This window comes from Pseudoliparis swirei, chromosome 23 (assembly GCF_029220125.1).
Source record: "Pseudoliparis swirei isolate HS2019 ecotype Mariana Trench chromosome 23, NWPU_hadal_v1, whole genome shotgun sequence".
In the NCBI taxonomy this organism is placed as follows: Eukaryota; Metazoa; Chordata; class Actinopteri; order Perciformes; family Liparidae; genus Pseudoliparis; species Pseudoliparis swirei.
In genome coordinates this window covers 11130709-11149579 of record NC_079410.1, presented here as the reverse complement: position 1 = coordinate 11149579, position 18871 = coordinate 11130709, and the positions used below count along the sequence as shown (strand labels likewise).

Here is an 18871-nt window from a genome sequence, read left to right as displayed (position 1 = left end):
CTCGGCTGTATGTGTAGTTCAGCTACTTAACCTGCTCAGGGTCCAATAGTAAAGATAACCTCAAATTCCTTGACATTGTACAAAAATGTGCCACAAATTGGAGCACATTCATCATCAAATGAAACACCCACATCCCTTTCCTAAATGCGTTTCAATGCTTCCACAGTTTTATGTCCCATAAAAGACTAACACTTGATGATATTTGGACACCTCATCATTTTAGATGGACGTGTACGCACAGTCTCAGTTCAGGTAAAATATCTTTTGTGATGATGTGCAAATTGTCTGACCTCTCTCCCTTGTCGACTGAAGATGGGGATGTCAGGAGGTCCATTTGGCCAGCAGTATGGTCCGGCTGGGTTGCAGCATATGGGGGCAGCGGGGGTCAATGCCCAACAACTCCAAAACAAGACCGCCCTTTCCAAAAACCTGCCCCAATTCCCTTCTGAGCTGAAGGGAGCTGGAAGTGTGCCAAACCTGGTGAGTGTCACTTCTGCTTCTTATATATGTCCCCATCCTGTTCATGGGAATATGTATCTGTATCCAGAATATCAATGTGTTGCACCTGTCGGCAAGGGGAAGATGTAGAGCAAAAGCATAGATGTGCAGAGGGGCATTGATACTGTAAATATACTTCTGCTATAAAAAAAATACTCCCTCATACAGTGCATGTCCAAAGGTTTTGACAGGTCCGGAGCTGTCTGCCTCTGAGTCACACAGGTGTTTCACATTAGGCTAATCAGAGGCGGATCTCACACACACTCTTGTTTATATGTTATTGTGAGCCACACACAGACCAACGGTGTGCACGTGTGTGTGCACGTGTGTGTGGCCGCGTGCACGTGTGTCTTTAAATGGAGAGATATCAGAGGAGAAACAGCTTCAGAGTGTCTCAGGTCACATTTAAGCCACAAACATATCGGCGAGTTCGGCTGAATCTTTCCTCTCTATTGATTCTACTATTTTGGTTATTTGATCATGTTTTTTTTTGACAGGGTTTAACAAATGCTTTCGTAGAAAATCCACTCAGTGTTTAGATCTCGTCTATCCTCCACCCTGCGTTCTCCCCCTCTCTTTTTTAATTTATCTTTCTCTCTCTTTTTCTCATGTCTGGTTTTCCGCCTCTCATTTCTTAGATTTTGATTCATATCTTTGAATATTTAGATGATTGAGTTTTGCTTATCTTTTCCAGTTATACATTTCCACTTCAAAGATGTTCAGCACTTCAGGTCAATGTGTTTGTGCTTCAACGCTTAAAGCAGGAAGTTTCCCTTTTTGGTATTTTCAGCTATTTTCAACTATTTTCAGCTGTGTACAGCTATTTTCAACTGTTTTAAGACATTTTAAAGCTATTTTCAGCTATTTAAAAAATATTTCAGCATCAAGCTTTCAGATGTTAGCATTCCAACACATTTTCTGCAGGAAATGCTCTTTCTATATTATTCATGTATTCCATATCATTTTGTATGCATGTTTTATGTAAATAACACTTTACATGACAATAAAAAAAGTAAAAGTATAACATGTCAATATTTCAAATTTAGGGTGATGGAAATAAACTTGAGATGGAAGGGGAAACATTTATTTCATTGCTGTTAATTATAGAAAAAATATCTTAATTGGCAGGTCAGACTTTTTATATTGTATTGGGCCAAGAAGATTCATATTGGTGCATCACTAATACTAACCCTGCTTACTCAAGGCCTAAACCTCTCACAGCCCATACACATCATCTGCATCAGCTTGTGTGATAAGATAGTGCTACTAACTAATAATAACTATTGATGTACATTGAAAAACAAAAGAACATTTTTTTATTTGAACATTTGTAAAAGGCTGTCTGCTGTATTGCTGTTGAACATTTATTCTGTTGAGAAAAGAGTGAGAGTACTTTAAGGTAAACAGCCTGGAGTTATGCAAATATGTTTGACTGACAGGAAATGGCTCTGTTAAAGACAGGAAATGCCAGTCCCTCAATTTTGAGAAAGTTAATATTAAGATTTTATTGATGTTCCTCCTTTACCAGTTTCCTTTTGTTCTTAGTGGTTTCACTCTTTTACATCTTTAGTTTGTACATTTTAACTTCCTTCTCTGGTGTCTTCATTTTAATTCCGCTAATTTTTCCCCCACATCTCGAAGCCCCTCCCGTACATCAGAGTATTCTCCAATTCATTATCGGTTTCTTTTTTTGTGTTTACTTTAAACCCAGAAGTCTAAAATGAGGACGGTCTGATATTCTAGTCTGTACCTAACCTGTGTGTTTGTATGGCAACCAGTCCCAGATGCAGCAGCAGGTAGCGTCGGTGGGCATGGTCTCTGGGGCCGGTGGCGTGTCAGCGGGCCCAACAGCTGACCCCGAGAAGCGCAAACTCATTCAGCAGCAGCTGGTCCTGTTGCTCCACGCACATAAGTGCCAGCGGCGGGAGCAGGCCAACGGGGAGGTGAGGGCCTGCACTCTGCCCCATTGCCGCACCATGAAGAACGTCCTCAACCACATGACCCACTGCCAGGCTGGCAAGTCCTGCCAGGGTGAGTGACAGTGATATGATGAAAAATCCAGCTTTTATTGTTTAAATAGAGCCACTCTGCCCTCTTGCCTCAGTGACTGACAACATCAGCCAACAGGAATTTTATATTTTTTAAACGCCTGTCATGATGGTTGTTCATTTCCTTGTCTACACTTGCGTTGAGCAGCTTCCCTCTTGACAGCTGTGTGTTAGTGAGGAGGTCATCCACATTTGATGAACTTTAAACTATGATATTCATACTGTGTCTATGCTTAAAATAAATACATTTATGGCTTTACAATATGTACAGTATCACTTTTACATGGCTATTTGCACATTGTCCCGTGGCTGTTTCCCCCCCAATGAATTTGAAGTTGACGCGGTGCTGGGATTGACGACTTAGTTAATATATTGTTTGTATATAGTTTTACACATATATATTATTGGGTAGTATGAATTTGGTGGGTTTTGGTCTGTATTTATATGCGTAACTTTTAAAATGTGAGTTAGTGCTGAATTACCACACCTCACTCAATGTCTCTGTTTCACTTTTGTTTCTCCCCAGTGGCTCACTGTGCGTCATCCAGGCAGATCATCTCCCACTGGAAGAACTGCACGCGGCACGACTGTCCGGTCTGCCTGCCTTTAAAGAATGCAAGTGACAAGAGGAATCAGCAACGTGAGTAACTCCAGCAGCTCCCCTTTGCTATTATTCCTTCATAAAAAATAAAAAAGGGTTTAAAGTCAATAGAAAAAAATATATATAATGCTACAATATCATTTTATTTCCAAAAAAAAGAATAAACTAAATCCTTGAGCTTGTAAAATGTTCAACTAAGCTGTGGACATTCAGCAGCGAGCCTCCCGTCAGTGTGTGTGTGGTATTAAGTGCTGCCACCTGCAGGTTGTGTCTCTGCCGAAGCTCTGTACTGACTCCAGCTCAAACAGCGAGAGGATTCCTCTCGAAAGGCTGGACCCGTAATTTGACACCCAGGGGAGGGGCTCCATGGCCCTGCTATCTGTAGGGGCAGGGTCTTGGGAGAGCATGCTCTCTGATTGGTTAAAAGGGCCTATGACAGATTTAAATCCCCACAGAGGCAGCATGCTCCTGTCAGCATCAACACAGCAGGGAGTAGCCCAGGGATGGTAGATTGAGGGAGGCAGTTTGGGAAGACCTTCTTTTGCATTTTTTTCTTCTTCACGTTTAAAAAAAGAAATATACATTTCTACCTTGCTATGTTCTTGTTGTTTCTTTATCTTTTTCTGTGTATATATGTTGATTTTAAACAGTCAACTTTCTTGTATGTGGGTGTCCAATGAAGCTGATTCTGATTCTTGATGTTCATTATTTGTATTTCATAACTTATATTCATATATGTTTTGATGTTTAGAAATGATGAATCACTGTAAGCAGCAGTTGGTTCTAAATGATGGCAGTGTGTTAGTTAAATGCTCTATTTAATATTGCCAAACTATTTCTTTATTTCCTCGTCTTCTCCCTCCAGCCATGCTAAGTTCTCCTGGGTCTAGCCTGCAGAACGCCATCAGTGCAGTGGGGCCTGGCCAGCCCAGTTCCACAGCCATCAACAGTGCTGCCACACACATCGACCCCAGCTCCATGCAGAGGGCCTATGCTGCCCTTGGCCTGCCGTATGGGAACCAGTCCCCTGCCCAAGTCCAGGGACAGGGACCTTCTCAGCAAAATCCCCAGGGCTCCCAGCACCAGCAGCTGCGAAATCTGAACACACTCGGTACAACATAGATAGGACTTAAAAAAGACAATAAATCGGTTCCAAAGCCATTTTCTTATAAACCCTTGTAAAATACTTTGTGTGTTTATTAGGGACTAATCCGATGAACCAGATGGCTGGAAGCTTGGGTGTCCCCTCGTCAGACCAGACTGGCATGCACTCTGACTCCTCTCTACCATCCTCACTCAACAAGTGAGCGTTCTCTGCCTTAACATGTCACACAAAACCCCAACTCTTGCTGGCCTGATCCCTATGTGATGTAGCTGCTATTTATTTCATTTATAGACCAAAATAACAGCCAGTGGATCTGCTGTTGACAAATAATCATCTATGATCTCAATCTTTGGGTTCTTTTAAAAATATTTTTCTTAAACGTGCGTTTCAGGACAGAAATACTTTATAACAATGTAAATTACAATTTATGCTCACGTGGTATTATTAATGAAACCGTTTGTACATGTATCAATAAGCATTGTATTGTAAGTACGTTTTTTTCTGTGTCTTTTAGTCAACTGATGCCTGATGGGTCAGTAGTGGGAGGCATGGGAAACCTGCCCACCCCTCTCTCTTCTTCGGGGGTAAGGAAGGCCTGGCATGAACACGTCACTCAGGACCTGCGCACCCACCTGGTGCACAAACTGTAAGTCAAAAAAGTTAAGCTGTATTCTAAAAACTTCTGTCATATGAGAACAGAAAAAGATGTTGGTGCTCACCAGACTGTTGCTGAGTTGTTGTACTTCTCTGCTATCTTTCTTCAGTGTACAAGCCATATTCCCCACCCCAGACCCTGCAGCATTGAAGGACCGACGAATGGAGAACCTGGTGGCGTATGCACGCAAGGTTGAGGGTGACATGTACGAGTCTGCTAACAGCAGGGTAACTAATATACTACATTATCATAGCATTTCGACCTGAGTGATGAAGGTCATCTTTTGCTACTGAGGCCTTTCTCTTGTCACTGAGATGAGAGCAGATAATTTTAATCTCAAACAAAGGCTAAGAAACACATTTATTCTTTAAAAAATATACCTTGTTTATCTTTAATTTCATTTTGTCCTCTTACCAGGATGAGTATTACCACTTCCTGGCCGAGAAAATTTATAAAATCCAGAAGGAGTTGGAGGAGAAGAGGCGCTCACGACTCCAGAAACAACCTGGCATGGTGGGCACGGCTGGGCCTCAGCAACCTGGAATGGCTCCGCCCAACGCCATGGACCCAGGACAGGGCGTCCGCTCTCCCAGTCAGTAGTCAAACTCTATACACACTCTATATCAGTTACTGATGGCAACTTATAACTGAAAAAAACTTTTCCTGTCTTCTCTCAGATGGACCTGTGCCTATGCCAAACATGCCAAATCAGATAATGAGCCGTATGCAGGTGCCGCAAGGTTGGTGTTTTGTTTTTGCTTTCTTAGCAGTTGTTTGCAGAGAAAAGCAATCCGTATGTCCTTCTTTGGCTTACCTTCCTAATTCTTCAGTTTGCAAATGTATTGATGTTAAAATGCTGTCCAAATGTTTGGTGAGTATTTCAACACCTGATTATTTAACTAGTTAAAGCTCAATACATTTGTCAGAATGCTGATATTAAAGTGAGCTGTTTCAGTGCCTTTGCAAGCCCAGTTGGACATGGATTATTAAATTAAAACAACTCCTAAGTATGATAAACAGCTATATAATTGTGTGTGTGTATCTTTTCCCACAGGAATCAATCAGTTTAACCCAATGGCGATGCAGAATGCGCAGATGTCTCAGGCACCCATGGGAGCACGTGCTCCATCCCCCATGAACCATCCACAACAAATGAACATGAGCTCCGTCCCAGCGGTTAGATCTTTCTCCTCTCTACCTGATTTTTAGTTTTTTTTTCTCTCTGATCTTGCTTTAAAACGGCTGCTTTTCTGCCCGTTTGCCTTTTACAGCTAATTCACTTTCCTCCCTGACTAAGATCTGCGGCCATGCTGTATTTTGATTAGGCACATTGTTTATTTGAGATTTACGCCACATGGCTTTAAGAAGACTATTTTGGTGATAGCATGCTGAATTCCTTTGATTTCATATTAGAGGTCTGCTGCAGTGATTCATCCGTTTCATCTCTTGTCTTTTACAGATGGGTATGTCCCCGTCAAGGATGCCTCAGACACAAGGAATGATGGGTAGTCATGCTAATAACATGGTTGCGCAGCCAGCCAACCAGGGCCAGTTCCTGCAACAGGGCCAGTTCACTGCTTCTGCAGGTGGAGCAATGAATGTGAATGTAGGCGTGGGTCAGCCCATAACACTGGCTTCTGTTACACAGGTGAGGATAGTTACGCTGTGCTCTACGTTCCTAGTGTTGTCAGGGCTCCATGCATCTATCTGTCTGAAAGTGGCCTTATGAGTGTCAGCATGTTGCCTGCTTAATGAATGGTGTGTACTGGTATGCTAACCGGGCACCCCTCTTTGTCCCAGAAGCCACCGAACTCTAACCTCCCTCTGAATGCACTGGGATCCCATGGCCCCCTGCTGCCCTGTGGCCCTCCAGCCCAGCCTACCCTTCGCGCTACTCCTCCACCCAATGCCTCTGCCAGCCTGCTGCAGCAGCACCATGCTTCTGCACAGGCCCAAGTGCCACCGCAGCCCACTACCCCCGTCTCCACTGGTGGGCCCTCCTCCACCCCAACCCACATGCCCAGTAGCCACCCTGGCCCCTCCTCAGCCATGGGCACACCCGACCCCTCCCAACCGATCACCCCTCTGCAGCCGCAGACAGAACCCCCCAGCCAAATGCAGCAGCCCACCTCAGAAAAGGCACAGCACCCCAGCACACCGGTGAGATACTGGTTGTCAAGTAACACGAATGATAGAAAATTAACTAGAGGGGATCACTGACAGTCGATCCTCACTGTGCTTGTACAGCAATATGACTTGATTTAGCATTGTGATAAGAATTTATCTTCCTCCTCTCCCTGAAGTTGTCCCAGGCAGCGGCGAGCATAGATAACAGAGTACCCACCCCAGCGTCTGTGGCTGAGTCGAGCTCCCAGAAGGCCTTGCCAGACATGAGCAGCATTGAAGCCAAACCTGAAGTGAAAGACGAAGAAGATGACTGTAAGTCTGGAAAGAAGCAGCCGGATATAAATATGGAGGTATGTTCATGATTTATAAGATACTTTACTCACGGAAAGAGCCACACATAATTATCGTATGGGAGTACCATGAAAATAAACAATCAAATATGTTATACTTTTAATATTTTTTTAAATTCTGACTTACCACTGGAGGATAGCTGATAAACCATTGTTATGATCGTATAGCAGGATGATGATACCAAACCCCTGCTGGTGAAGAAGGAGGAGCCAGATGCAGCACAGCCAAAGCAGGAACCAATGGAAACTGAGGAAAAGAAGCCGGAGATGAAGACAGAACCCAAAGAAGAGGAAGAAAGTGGGGCCAACGGCACATCAACCACCTCCAGCCCTCAGAGCCGAAAAAAGAGTAAGAACACAGAAGCAATTTGTGTATATAAAGTGTGTCACAATATGGTGTGGTATTACACTTTATATCAATTTAAAAAATGAAGACAAAAAAATGTATCAGTGTTTGTGTGTATATAGATAATTGCTATAGCTTTGTACTAAAATCTTGTATTTGCTAACTCTCACATGCGGTTTGTGTATCATATAACGTTGTTGTTGTTGTCCAGTTTTCAAGCCAGAGGAGCTGAGACAAGCCTTAATGCCAACACTTGAGGCCCTCTACAGGCAAGACCCCGAGTCACTGCCCTTCAGACAACCTGTAGACCCCATGCTACTCGGCATCCCTGTAAGTGTCCACAACAACACACATACACTCATTTTGAAACGGCAAAACCTACAAACACTGTTAAGCATGATTTCCTCATGCCTGCAAATGCGTCTCTCCTGCGTCACAGGACTATTTTGACATTGTGAAGAATCCCGTTGACTTATCCACTGTCAAGCGCAAGCTGGATACGGGTCAATACCAGGAGCCGTGGCAGTATGTGGACGATGTGTGGCTCATGTTCAACAACGCGTGGTTGTATAACCGTAAAACATCCCGCGTCTACAAGTACTGCGCCAAGCTGGCGGAGGTGTTTGAAGCCGAGATCGATCCTGTCATGCAGGGCTTGGGCTACTGCTGCGGCAGGAAGGTGAGTACATACGAGATGTTTACTCTTAAAAATATATACACTCCCGTTCAAAAGTTTGGGGTCACCCAGACAATTTCGTGTCTTCCATGACAACTCACACTTTTATTTATCAAATGAATTGAACATTTCATAGAACATATAGTCAAGACATTGACAAGGTTAGAAATAATGATTAATATTTGAAGTATTAATTTTGTTCTACAAACTTCAAGCTCAAAGGAAGGCCAGTTGTATCGCTTATATCACCAGCATAACTGTTTTCAGCTGTGCTAGCATAATTGCACAAGGGTTTTCTAATCAGATATTAGTCTTCTAAGGCGATAAGCAAACACAATGTACCATTAGAACACTGGAGTGATAGTTGCTGTAAATGGGCCTCTATACACCTATGGAGATATTTCATTAGAAACCAGACACTTCCACCTTGAATATTAATGTACCACATTAACAATGTATAGAGTGTATTTTTGATTAATTTAATGTTATCTTTATTGAAAAAACAGTGCTTTCCTTTGAAAAATAAAGACATTTCTAAGTGACCCCAAACTTTTGAACGGTAGTGTATATGTAAACAACAAAATGGAACAAATGAGAAAATCAACATCCACATTTGGTCAAATTAAACAACAAATATGTTCTTAGAATGTTGACCCAGCATAAACTTACTTGTAAATAAAAAATAACGAAATATACTATATCAGAGGATGCTTTATGATCTAATTAAGCACAATCTACTCCAATACACGTTATTGCTGGCCATTCATAACTAAAATATGTACTAAGGGGGGACACTCATTTACAAACTCATCTAAGGATCAAGAATACTCAACTTTCTGGAATTTTTTAGAACATAGAACTGTGTTGAAATAACTGTTAAAAGTGTGTTTGGGGGATATGAAACTTAGTTTAGTTGCTGAAAGGACCATAAAATACATGTGTGTGTGTGTGTGTGTGATACCAGACGCCTTCCACTCCAAACCCCACATCTGTGCAAGTATTTTCAAAGTTGGGTTCTTAGGAATAGCTGCCAAGAACGAATATTGGCTGATTCCAAAGTGTTTACGTATGTTATTCAAAGACTTGCACATGTTACTAACTATGAAATTGTCTTTAATTTTCACTTGCAAATTTCTGGAACATAAAAAAGGAATCTAACATTATCAAGACTAATACTTTAATGATCTGAAAATGAGAACTGATTATCTTTAACCCATTCTGTGATGGTTCTAATGGAGCTAATCCACCCTTTACCAATTGGAGATTTAAGTTTTTGTAATTTTATTCTAGGGCGCTTATTTTTTCAAACAAATCTATGAAATGCACTATTTATTAATTTAAACAACTTTTAGGTAATACAGGTAGATTGCATAAAGACACTGTTATGTTCATCCATCTCTGAAGGTCTTTTATTGATTTTAGTAACTATGGGTATAACATTAAATGTAGTTAAATCAGAGAGGTTTGCCGGAAAAAAAATGCCAATATACTTAAACCATTAGGGATTTAACACAAGGGATTGTAACAATTATGTGGATTGTTCATGTTCTCTCTCATGTTTCCACAGTATGAGTTCTCGCCCCAGACGCTATGTTGCTATGGCAAACAGTTGTGTACCATTTCCAGAGACGGCACCTACTTCAGCTACCAGAACAGGTACATTTGATGCCGACTGTTCTGAGGTGTTATAAGGAGAAGGGGTGCAGCTTCATCCTCAAAGATTTAAACATGGCTGAAGATGCCTCCTCTAATGCAGACATACAGGTCAACAACCCTATAAAGGCGTTATTCACATGACCTTTCCTTTATAGCGGTGTCACAGACGCCACACAGTTGTGTACTGTGGCCACGCAGAATGTGCATTATCTGGCCCTGTGTTGTCCTCATATGTCTGATGTGCCCAAGCACCAGCCCCAAAGCGCCCCCTGCTGTGCAGAAGCTGCTTCCGCACCTCAGATCATTCTAATGCAACACCATTCGATTATTGCAGATACTTACTATGAAGTATTGTTAGCTTTAGGATTCAGGCTTCCCACAAAAAGTCAGCGTTTGGGAGAATTTAATACATTTCTTACATTAATCTAAGAGCAAGGTTTTATCACTTGGGGAAAAAATAAATCTTCATCTAAATTCCTCAAGTATTAGGACTGAAATACTCTTGACATGAATAACATTAATTAGTCAGGTAACTGAACCTCTTCCAACAAGACCTTTACATTTGTATTATTATTGTCACTCGTCCCGTCTCCTCCAGCAAGACCACATCATTCCTTCATCTGCTCATAATGCATGTTACTTGTGTTATAAGTGATTGCAGTGAAACTGTTTTTGTTCTGTTTTCATATTCCAACGTGTAGTTAAATGTTGGCGTGTAGAAATACAGCCGTTTCCTGCACATTCTTTTGTTGTTTACAATCATTACCATTAACATTTGAGCATGTTTCCCCTATTTCTGTATCAGTTTGAATGAGAGTGGCTGGATGACCATTTCAACTGTCACTAACATGCACCTGTGTGTGACTGTGTGTGTCCGCTGCCCGTGCTCCGTCTTCGGTTGTTGCCGTGTTCGCCGTTTACTCTGCATTCTGCCACCTGTACGCCGGTTTGCCTGTGCTGCTACTTGGTGTGCTGGCTGCAGTTCACCCAAATATGGCCTTATTGCCGACAGGTATCACTTCTGTGAGAAGTGCTTCAACGAGATCCAGGGCAACAGTGTGACCCTGGGGGAAGACCCAGCACAGCAACAGACGTAAGTTACCAGGCCCGGGTGGCTGAACACCACCTGATGATCATCTTGTGAGAATATCAGGCTGTTTTCACTCGACTTCTTTGTGAGGAAAGTCGTTTCAATCACAGGAGCCAACGTGAACTTGGTTGTCTCTTTCTCTCTTTTTTTGTGCAGCATGATATCAAAGGAGCAGTTTGAAAAGAAGAAAAATGACATGTTGGACGCTGAACCGTGAGTAGTGGTCGTAGAGTGTGACTCTCATGATGTTATGGCAGTGATTGTTCTTTACTACTTTTGTCAAAGAAAGCACAAAAAAGCAAATATGTTTCCTTGCCAGGTTTGTTGAATGTAAAGACTGTGGACGAAAGATGCATCAGATCTGCGTGCTGCACTACGATGTTATTTGGCCAACAGGGTAAGTCTGGCTTTGGCTGTTTTGGCCATTTAAGCGTACAGTCCATGTTTGACTTTAAAAGAACCACCACATTCTTACTGTGTATCTGCATATGACGACGTTACTGTATGCTGACTCTAAACGGCAGCTTAATATTTCTTCTTTCAGCTTTATCTGTGACAACTGTCTAAAGAAGTCTGGCAAAACAAAAAAGGAGAACAGGTTTTCAGCAAGAAGTAAGTTGTGTTTTATAGTAAAAGAACAGTAACATTTGATTTTAATTATCCTTTATTTAATCACACTGAAGTGTCAATGTTTACACCAGAATTGATATTAAATGCATTTTGTTCTTGTGTTCGCGCTGGCCTGTGTAAAGGATTGCAGTCAACCAGATTGGGGACATACATCGAGGACAGAGTGAACAAGTACTTGAAAAGGCAGAACCATCCTGAGGCCGGCGAGGTGTTTGTGCGAGTGGTGGCCAGCTCTGACAAAAATGTGGAGATTAAGCCCGGCATGAAGTCTAAGTAAGGTTCTCACCTGCAGATAAAGTGGGTCGCTCATGATTTGCAAAACATTTGCTTAATGTGGAATAACGTGTTAGTTTACATTGTGTGGCTGCTTTCTTAATGTAAAATAGAAAACACAACACATACCACTGACTTTTTTAATGTGAGAAACAAACCCGCAGAGAAGTTGGTTTCCATCAATACTCCAGAAAATGTGCATATATCTGTTTGTGGGGGAATGACGTACATCAAAGGTGTCGAGCTAGACTTGAACCGTGGACGCCACCATGACGCCTCCACTCATTGTCACTTTTAATTCATAGATTTGATTGTGTAAATGAAGATCACCTCCTATATAGATTTATAGTGTGGTAACATTCTGCCGCTGAAATAATGTCAATGCGCTAAAAATGACTTGACTTTCTTACCCAGTCTTTGTTCTCAAAAGTAATTGCAAGCACAGCACAATTTTCTTTAAAAGCATGAAAATATAAATCCCCAAGTAAGTAAACATGCATGAAAGTCCTGACCGTGATTCTGGTTTGTAACTTAAGGGCGACTATGGGTCAGTGGGTAGCAGGTCCGTCTTTCAATCGGGTTGGAGGTTCAATCCCCGTCCTAGTCGATGTGTCCTTGAGCAAGACACTTAACCCTGAATTGCTCCCTGTAGCTGCGTCTACGGTGTATGAATGTAACAGGATTGTAATTCACTTAGGAGAAAAGCGTCAGCTAAATGACATATAATAATAATAGGAAAAAAGAAAAGAAAAAACCTGTAACTTTACTTCTGTTCTCTGTTTCCGTAGGTTTGTGGACTCGGGCGAGATGGTGGAGACCTTCCCTTACAGAACCAAAGCACTTTTTGCATTTGAGGAAATAGACGGGGTGGACGTTTGTTTCTTTGGCATGCATGTCCAGGAGTACGGCTCAGAGTGCCCATTTCCAAATACCAGGTAGAACTAGAGAACGAATACATAAGAATGGTGCATGCATTTCTTTGCTCTTTGATTAATCTCTCCATATTTTCATTGCAGACGGGTTTACATATCATACCTCGACAGTATTCACTTCTTCCGGCCACGTGTGCTAAGGACTGCAGTTTACCATGAGATTTTAATCGGCTACCTGGAGTATGTGAAGAAACTGGGGTAGGTTAAGAGTAACTTTACACAGTGCAGTGTTGCACTCAATTTCAGCGAATGCTCTAAGTATCATTCCTGCAAGTGGCTGAACGCTCTTGTTGCCCTCAGGTATGTGATGGGTCACATCTGGGCCTGCCCACCCAGTGAAGGAGATGACTACATTTTTCACTGCCACCCTGATGACCAGAAGATCCCCAAACCCAAGAGGCTCCAAGAGTGGTACAGAAAGATGCTTGACAAAGCTTTCGCTGAGAGGATCCTCCATGATTACAAGGTCAGAAAATGAGCACATCGCTATGTCCTTGTGTCGACTGTTGATGCCTTTCTTTTTTCCCTCAGTTATAGTTACACAAAAATTCAAAAAAAATGTAATTAATTCAATTTTTTAAAAAGATTTTCGTTTGGTATCCATATAACGGTATCTTGATCATTGCTGTTAACTTTTGGTGGGTGGGCAATTATTTAGTTGTACTGTTGCTTGGTATTAATCGTGATGACAGGATTCTCTCACAAAGAGATGGAGGATTACCGTTGCACATGTCTGAATGATGATGAGATGAGCCTCAATAACAATGACATTTCTGGAACTTGTAATTGTAATTATGAGATATGATAACTGTATTCTACTGTAACTGTAACTGTTAAAAAAAGAATTTAGATAAACCAACAAGCAGAACAATAATTTATTTTGAAAAACCATATGTCCTGTCTCTAAGAGGAGCATGGTCTCCTGTCCAAATGTGTGCAGTAAAGGAGGGCTCCCCCTGGTGTTTGGTATAGTCTATTGCAAAAAGTATGAGAACAAAAACTACAATCCTAAAACGATCTATAGCTTAGGCTGATCTTCACTGTATGCTTTCGCACTGACATTGTTTTTACATTTTGAATGTTCATTTTCCATTGTCGTCAAAGACTGTTCAACATTTTATATTGTACTTGATGAAACTTCCAGACATTGTCTTTCAGAGTTGTGTTACGATCTTTCCTGATGGAGGTCTTGTGTGTTTGGGTTCAGGACATTTTCAAACAGGCAACAGATGACCGTCTGACCAGTGCCAATGAGCTGCCGTACTTTGAGGGTGATTTTTGGCCTAATGTACTGGAGGAGAGCATCAAGGAGCTGGAGCAGGAGGAGGAGGAGAGGAAGAAGGAGGAGAACACGGCCTGCTCTGAGACAACAGAGGTGAGTTAGATGGATAGGTGGATTGAATTTGTTGAAATGTTTTTTTATAAAAGGAATGCTCTCGCTGGGCCAAAACCAACAGCTTGGCGTTCGGGCCTCTTGTTTCAACCCAGATTGTATCATCCTCACGTGCTCATTATATAAAAGCTTTCAGCAGTCATTCAGGCATTGTATAACCACTCGGCTTAATTGCATAACCTCATCTTGTCCATCTATTTCAAGGGGGCCCAAGTTGACAGCAAAAATGGCAAAAAGAAGAATAACAAGAAAACCAACAAAAACAAGAGCAGCATCAGCCGAGCCAATAAGAAAAAGCCTGGGATGCCGAATGTAGCCAATGACCTGTCCCAGAAGCTCTACGCCACCATGGAGAAACATAAGGAGGTGGGAAACACGAACAACTGAAACATATTAGTTTCAATCCACTCATTATTATGGAAAATACCATTTCATGGAACATTGTAGAAAGTTATTTTGAACACTTGATACTTTTAAGCTGGTAGATTTAATGGGTGACCAAATAGTTGCACAGAACAGTTTCTTTCACGTTAATGCACTTCTTAAAGGTACATCTAGGCACGACAGTACACAGCACACCACAGGACCCGTTGGCTTTAGAGAGCAGTACATATTCTTAAATCCCATGTAGGAATGACCACCTCTATGGCATGGACTGAGAGTTTGTTCCACTTGTACACTTTGATTGTCCTAACAAATAACACATTTTCCTCCTTTCTACTACCAGGTGTTTTTTGTCATCCAACTCCATGCCGGGCCAGTCATTAACACCCTGCCACCCATCATGGACCCCGACCCTCTGTTGACCTGTGACCTGATGGATGGCCGGGATGCCTTTCTGACTTTGGCCAGGGACAAGCACTGGGAGTTCAGCTCACTGAGGAGATGCAAATGGAGCACAATGTGCATGTTGGTCGAGCTGCACAACCAAGGCCAGGACCGCTTCGTGTACACCTGCAATGAGTGCAAGCACCACGTAGAGACTCGCTGGCACTGCACCGTCTGTGAGGTAGGGATAATGACACCACCAACATGTTTTCAAATAGCTGTCTATTAGTTCTGAATTAAATGTTATTCTTAACATAACCTGAATGTGCTCTTCCTTACTTTTCATCAGGACTATGACTTATGCATTAACTGCTACAACATTAAGGGCCACGAGCACCAGATGGTTAAATGGGGCCTTGGTCTCGATGATGACAGCAACGGTCCGGGTGGAGAGGCCTCCAAGAGCCCTCAGGAGAGCCGCCGTCTCAGCATCCAGCGCTGCATCCAGTCCTTGGTCCATGCCTGCCAGTGCCGCAATGCCAACTGCTCTCTTCCTTCATGCCAGAAGATGAAGAGGGTGGTTCAACACACCAAAGGCTGCAAGCGCAAGACCAATGGTGGCTGTCCTGTGTGCAAGCAACTCATCGCTCTGTGTTGTTATCACGCGAAGCACTGTCAGGAGAACAAGTGTCCTGTTCCCTTCTGCCTCAACATCAAGAACAAACTCCGTCAGCAGCAGCTGCAGCACAGGCTCCAGCAGGCTCAAATGATGCGCCGGAGGATGGCCACCATGGCGGGAAGGGGTATGCCCATGCCATCTCCACCTACCTCAGCTGGCCCCGACACACCCAACTCTGTGCAGCAGCCTAGTGCACCACAGACCCCCCAGCCCATGCCCAACCAGCCCCAACAACAGCAGCCACCAAACCCTGCCAACATGGCGCAGGGCGTCACCAACAACGGCCGCAGCAGCCAGCCCCCAACACCTGTGCCGCAGGGCAAACCAGGACCTCAGTCATCGCCTCTTCATCAGCAGCAGTCACCTCTGCCTAACATGCCCCACCAACAGCAGCCTCAGCTACCGCAGCAACAGCAGCAGCAACAACAACAGCAGCAACTGCAGCAACAGCAACAACAACAGCAGCAGGAACAACAACAACAGCAACCACTGCTGGCAGCCCTGAAGGTGGCCAGACAGATCGAGATGGTCGCCAAGGCAAAGCAGCAGCAGCAGCAGCAGCAGCAGCAGCAGCAACAGCAGCAGCAGAATTATGCCTTGAATGGGATGCCCATGAACCACCCTCGAATGATGGGGCCGATGCAGGGTCAGATGCAGATGATGCAGGGGCCAAGGGGCCCGCAGGCTATGCAGCAGGGCCAATGGAGTCCAGGGATGCAGAATCCCCAGGGTCATCAGCCACAGGTCCCTCCTCAACAGGGCCCTATGGCCCCTCAGCAGGCTCAGGGGACCCCCATGCCCCAGCAGGACCAGCTCATGCAGAGACCCATGATGCCCCAGCAACAAGGTCTCCAGATGCCTGGGGTCATGCCTCCACAGGGGCCCTCACAGCAAGGCATGACACCACAGCAGCTAAACATGCCACAGGGGATTCCGAACAACATTGCTCCGAGTGCCCTGCAGGAATTACTGCGCACCCTCAAGTCTCCCAGCTCCCCACAGCAGCAACAGCAGGTCCTCAACATCCTCAAGTCCAACCCTCACCTCATGGCCGCTTTCATTAAACAGAGGACAGCCAAGTACCAGGCCACCCAGCCGCAGCAGCCGCAGCCGCAGCAGCAGAACGCACAGGCCATGCTCGGGTCTCAGGCAGGGATGCAGGCCATAGGAGCCATGGCAAACCAGGGGCAGAGGCCAGTGATGGCACCTCAGCAGCAGCCGCCTCAGCAGGCAGGGCCCCAGGGCATGACAAACATGGGCCCCCAGGGCCAGATGATGAATGCTGCTCAAAACGGCAATCCCCAACTGTACCGCAGGCAGCAGCTGCTCAGGATGCAGCAGATGCAGCAGGCGCAGCAGCAGCAGCAGCAGCAGCAGCAGGGAGGCATGCCTCAGGGCCACGGTCAGTTCCCCCAGCAGCAGACGGGGGCAGCAAGCTACTCCCAGCTTCGTATGCAGCAGCAAATGGCTATGCAAAGTGGCGGTGGGCCCATGGGACAGCTCCCTCCCACATCTCAAATGGGTCAACCTGGCATGGGCATGGACGGGCCCCAGAACCTTCTCCAGCAGCGCATGCTTCAGCAGCAGCAACAGCAGCAGCAGATGTTAAAGCAGCAGATGGGCTCCCCAGCACAGGCGAACTCGATGAGTCCGCAGCCTCACATGCTCCAAAGCCAAGCCCAGGGAGGAGCTCACTTACCGGGCAAGACAATGGCAAACACCCTGGGAAACCAAGTCCGCTCCCCAGTCCCAGTGCAATCGCCCCGTCCGCCTTCCCAGCAGCCCCCGCATTCCAGTCCCTCCCCAAGGATACAGCCCCAGCCCTCTCCTCAACATGGTGGCCTCCACTCCAGCTCTCCCCACCCCAGCCTTGGAGGCCCAATGTCGGGCTCCATGGAGCAGGGACACATGGGAACACCAGAGCAGAGCGCCATGCTCCCGCAACTCAACACACCAAACAGAGGGGGGTTGAGTAATGACATGGGTGTGGTGGGTGACACGACGGGAGACACGCTGGAGAAATTTGTTGAGGGATTGTAGCATTTTGGGACAGAAGAAAGGCCTTGTTCTGTTTTCAGCTGAGAATTTTTTGTACTTGCTGGTGTAAAAAGCTAAAAGAAATACAAACAAATGAGTCATACGAGGCCTACAGACTGTGAACTTTCCTTAAACCAAGGGACTGCTTTTTCTTCCAACACAGTGAGTGATTTGATACTTGCTGTTGAAAAGAAGACAACAAAGACACAAAGAATATATTTTTTGGTTCAGACCAGCCATGCAAGAATTTGCCCTGGTCTTGGTGTTGTTTTAATTTGTTTTTCATTTGTTATGCTCTGGTATTGACTTTTTTAACAAAACTTCTCAAAACAAAAAATATTTCATTTTATCATTACATTTTTTTTATTTTGGAACTTTGCAAATTAATATGGTATTTGTGTTGAGAAGACTGTACAATTATTTGTCTGGGAATTTGTTTTGCCAGGTTCCACCTCTTGCTCAGTTTCTCTGTTCCTGGATAATTTATTCTAATATGCCATTTTTCAAGAGGACTGCCTTTGGGAAAGCCTTAATTTCTTTCCTGTTTGCAGAGTCTATGGGAGATAAATGTATTTGTATAGATCTAGGAACTATTGCACACACCCAAACACAAAAGGCAGGTGTAAGAGAAACCTGTCTTAAAGCTTGTTAATTTTCACAGGTGCCGGAATGTTCCTTTTAGGCCTGGGCCCAGTATTTGTCTTGCTTTGTCTCTCCCTCAGTCAAAAGAAAATATCAAGTCCTGAACCTCTTTTGCCTGTGTTGGGAAATTAACTTGTTTGACTGCTGATTTGTGTCCAGAAAGGGGTTTTGTGCATCATTTTCTCTCTTGCATTAAACTTGAATTGATGATGAACTATTCTCTGACCTAAATCATGCAGCTAGACACTACTGTAAATATGCAGAAAATAAGAATGAAATCACTGTACAAACTGGTTCAAATGGCTCATTTCGTACTTATATACCATATTGTTAAATAAACCTGTGTGCCACAGACTCTTCTTCGC

The 18871-nt window shown here is 44.0% G+C and overlaps 1 protein-coding gene across 3 annotated transcripts in view; it reads left to right on the top strand.

Annotated features, from left to right (window-relative positions):
* The window catches only part of crebbpb (CREB binding protein b), a 47108-nt gene extending 28247 nt beyond the window's left edge, over positions 1–18861 (top strand). For 2 of the 3 annotated variants that reach the window (XM_056407188.1, XM_056407190.1), the window contains 29 exons: positions 313–480; positions 2277–2529; positions 3073–3186; positions 4013–4258; positions 4351–4450; positions 4767–4898; positions 5017–5134; positions 5325–5499; positions 5585–5647; positions 5962–6083; positions 6367–6555; positions 6708–7067; positions 7211–7384; positions 7553–7733; positions 7942–8060; positions 8170–8409; positions 9974–10062; positions 11075–11155; positions 11309–11365; positions 11472–11549; positions 11697–11765; positions 11894–12055; positions 12844–12990; positions 13072–13185; positions 13288–13453; positions 14195–14362; positions 14585–14746; positions 15108–15389; positions 15498–18861. In XM_056407188.1, the coding sequence (XP_056263163.1) occupies positions 313–480; positions 2277–2529; positions 3073–3186; positions 4013–4258; positions 4351–4450; positions 4767–4898; positions 5017–5134; positions 5325–5499; positions 5585–5647; positions 5962–6083; positions 6367–6555; positions 6708–7067; positions 7211–7384; positions 7553–7733; positions 7942–8060; positions 8170–8409; positions 9974–10062; positions 11075–11155; positions 11309–11365; positions 11472–11549; positions 11697–11765; positions 11894–12055; positions 12844–12990; positions 13072–13185; positions 13288–13453; positions 14195–14362; positions 14585–14746; positions 15108–15389; positions 15498–17867 (6699 nt within the window). In that variant the 3' untranslated portion in view covers positions 17868–18861. The remainder of the gene's footprint in view (positions 1–312; positions 481–2276; positions 2530–3072; positions 3187–4012; positions 4259–4350; positions 4451–4766; positions 4899–5016; positions 5135–5324; positions 5500–5584; positions 5648–5961; positions 6084–6366; positions 6556–6707; positions 7068–7210; positions 7385–7552; positions 7734–7941; positions 8061–8169; positions 8410–9973; positions 10063–11074; positions 11156–11308; positions 11366–11471; positions 11550–11696; positions 11766–11893; positions 12056–12843; positions 12991–13071; positions 13186–13287; positions 13454–14194; positions 14363–14584; positions 14747–15107; positions 15390–15497) is intronic. The other variant, XM_056407189.1, reaches the window with a different exon arrangement.
* The last annotated feature ends 10 nt before the right edge of the window (positions 18862–18871 follow it).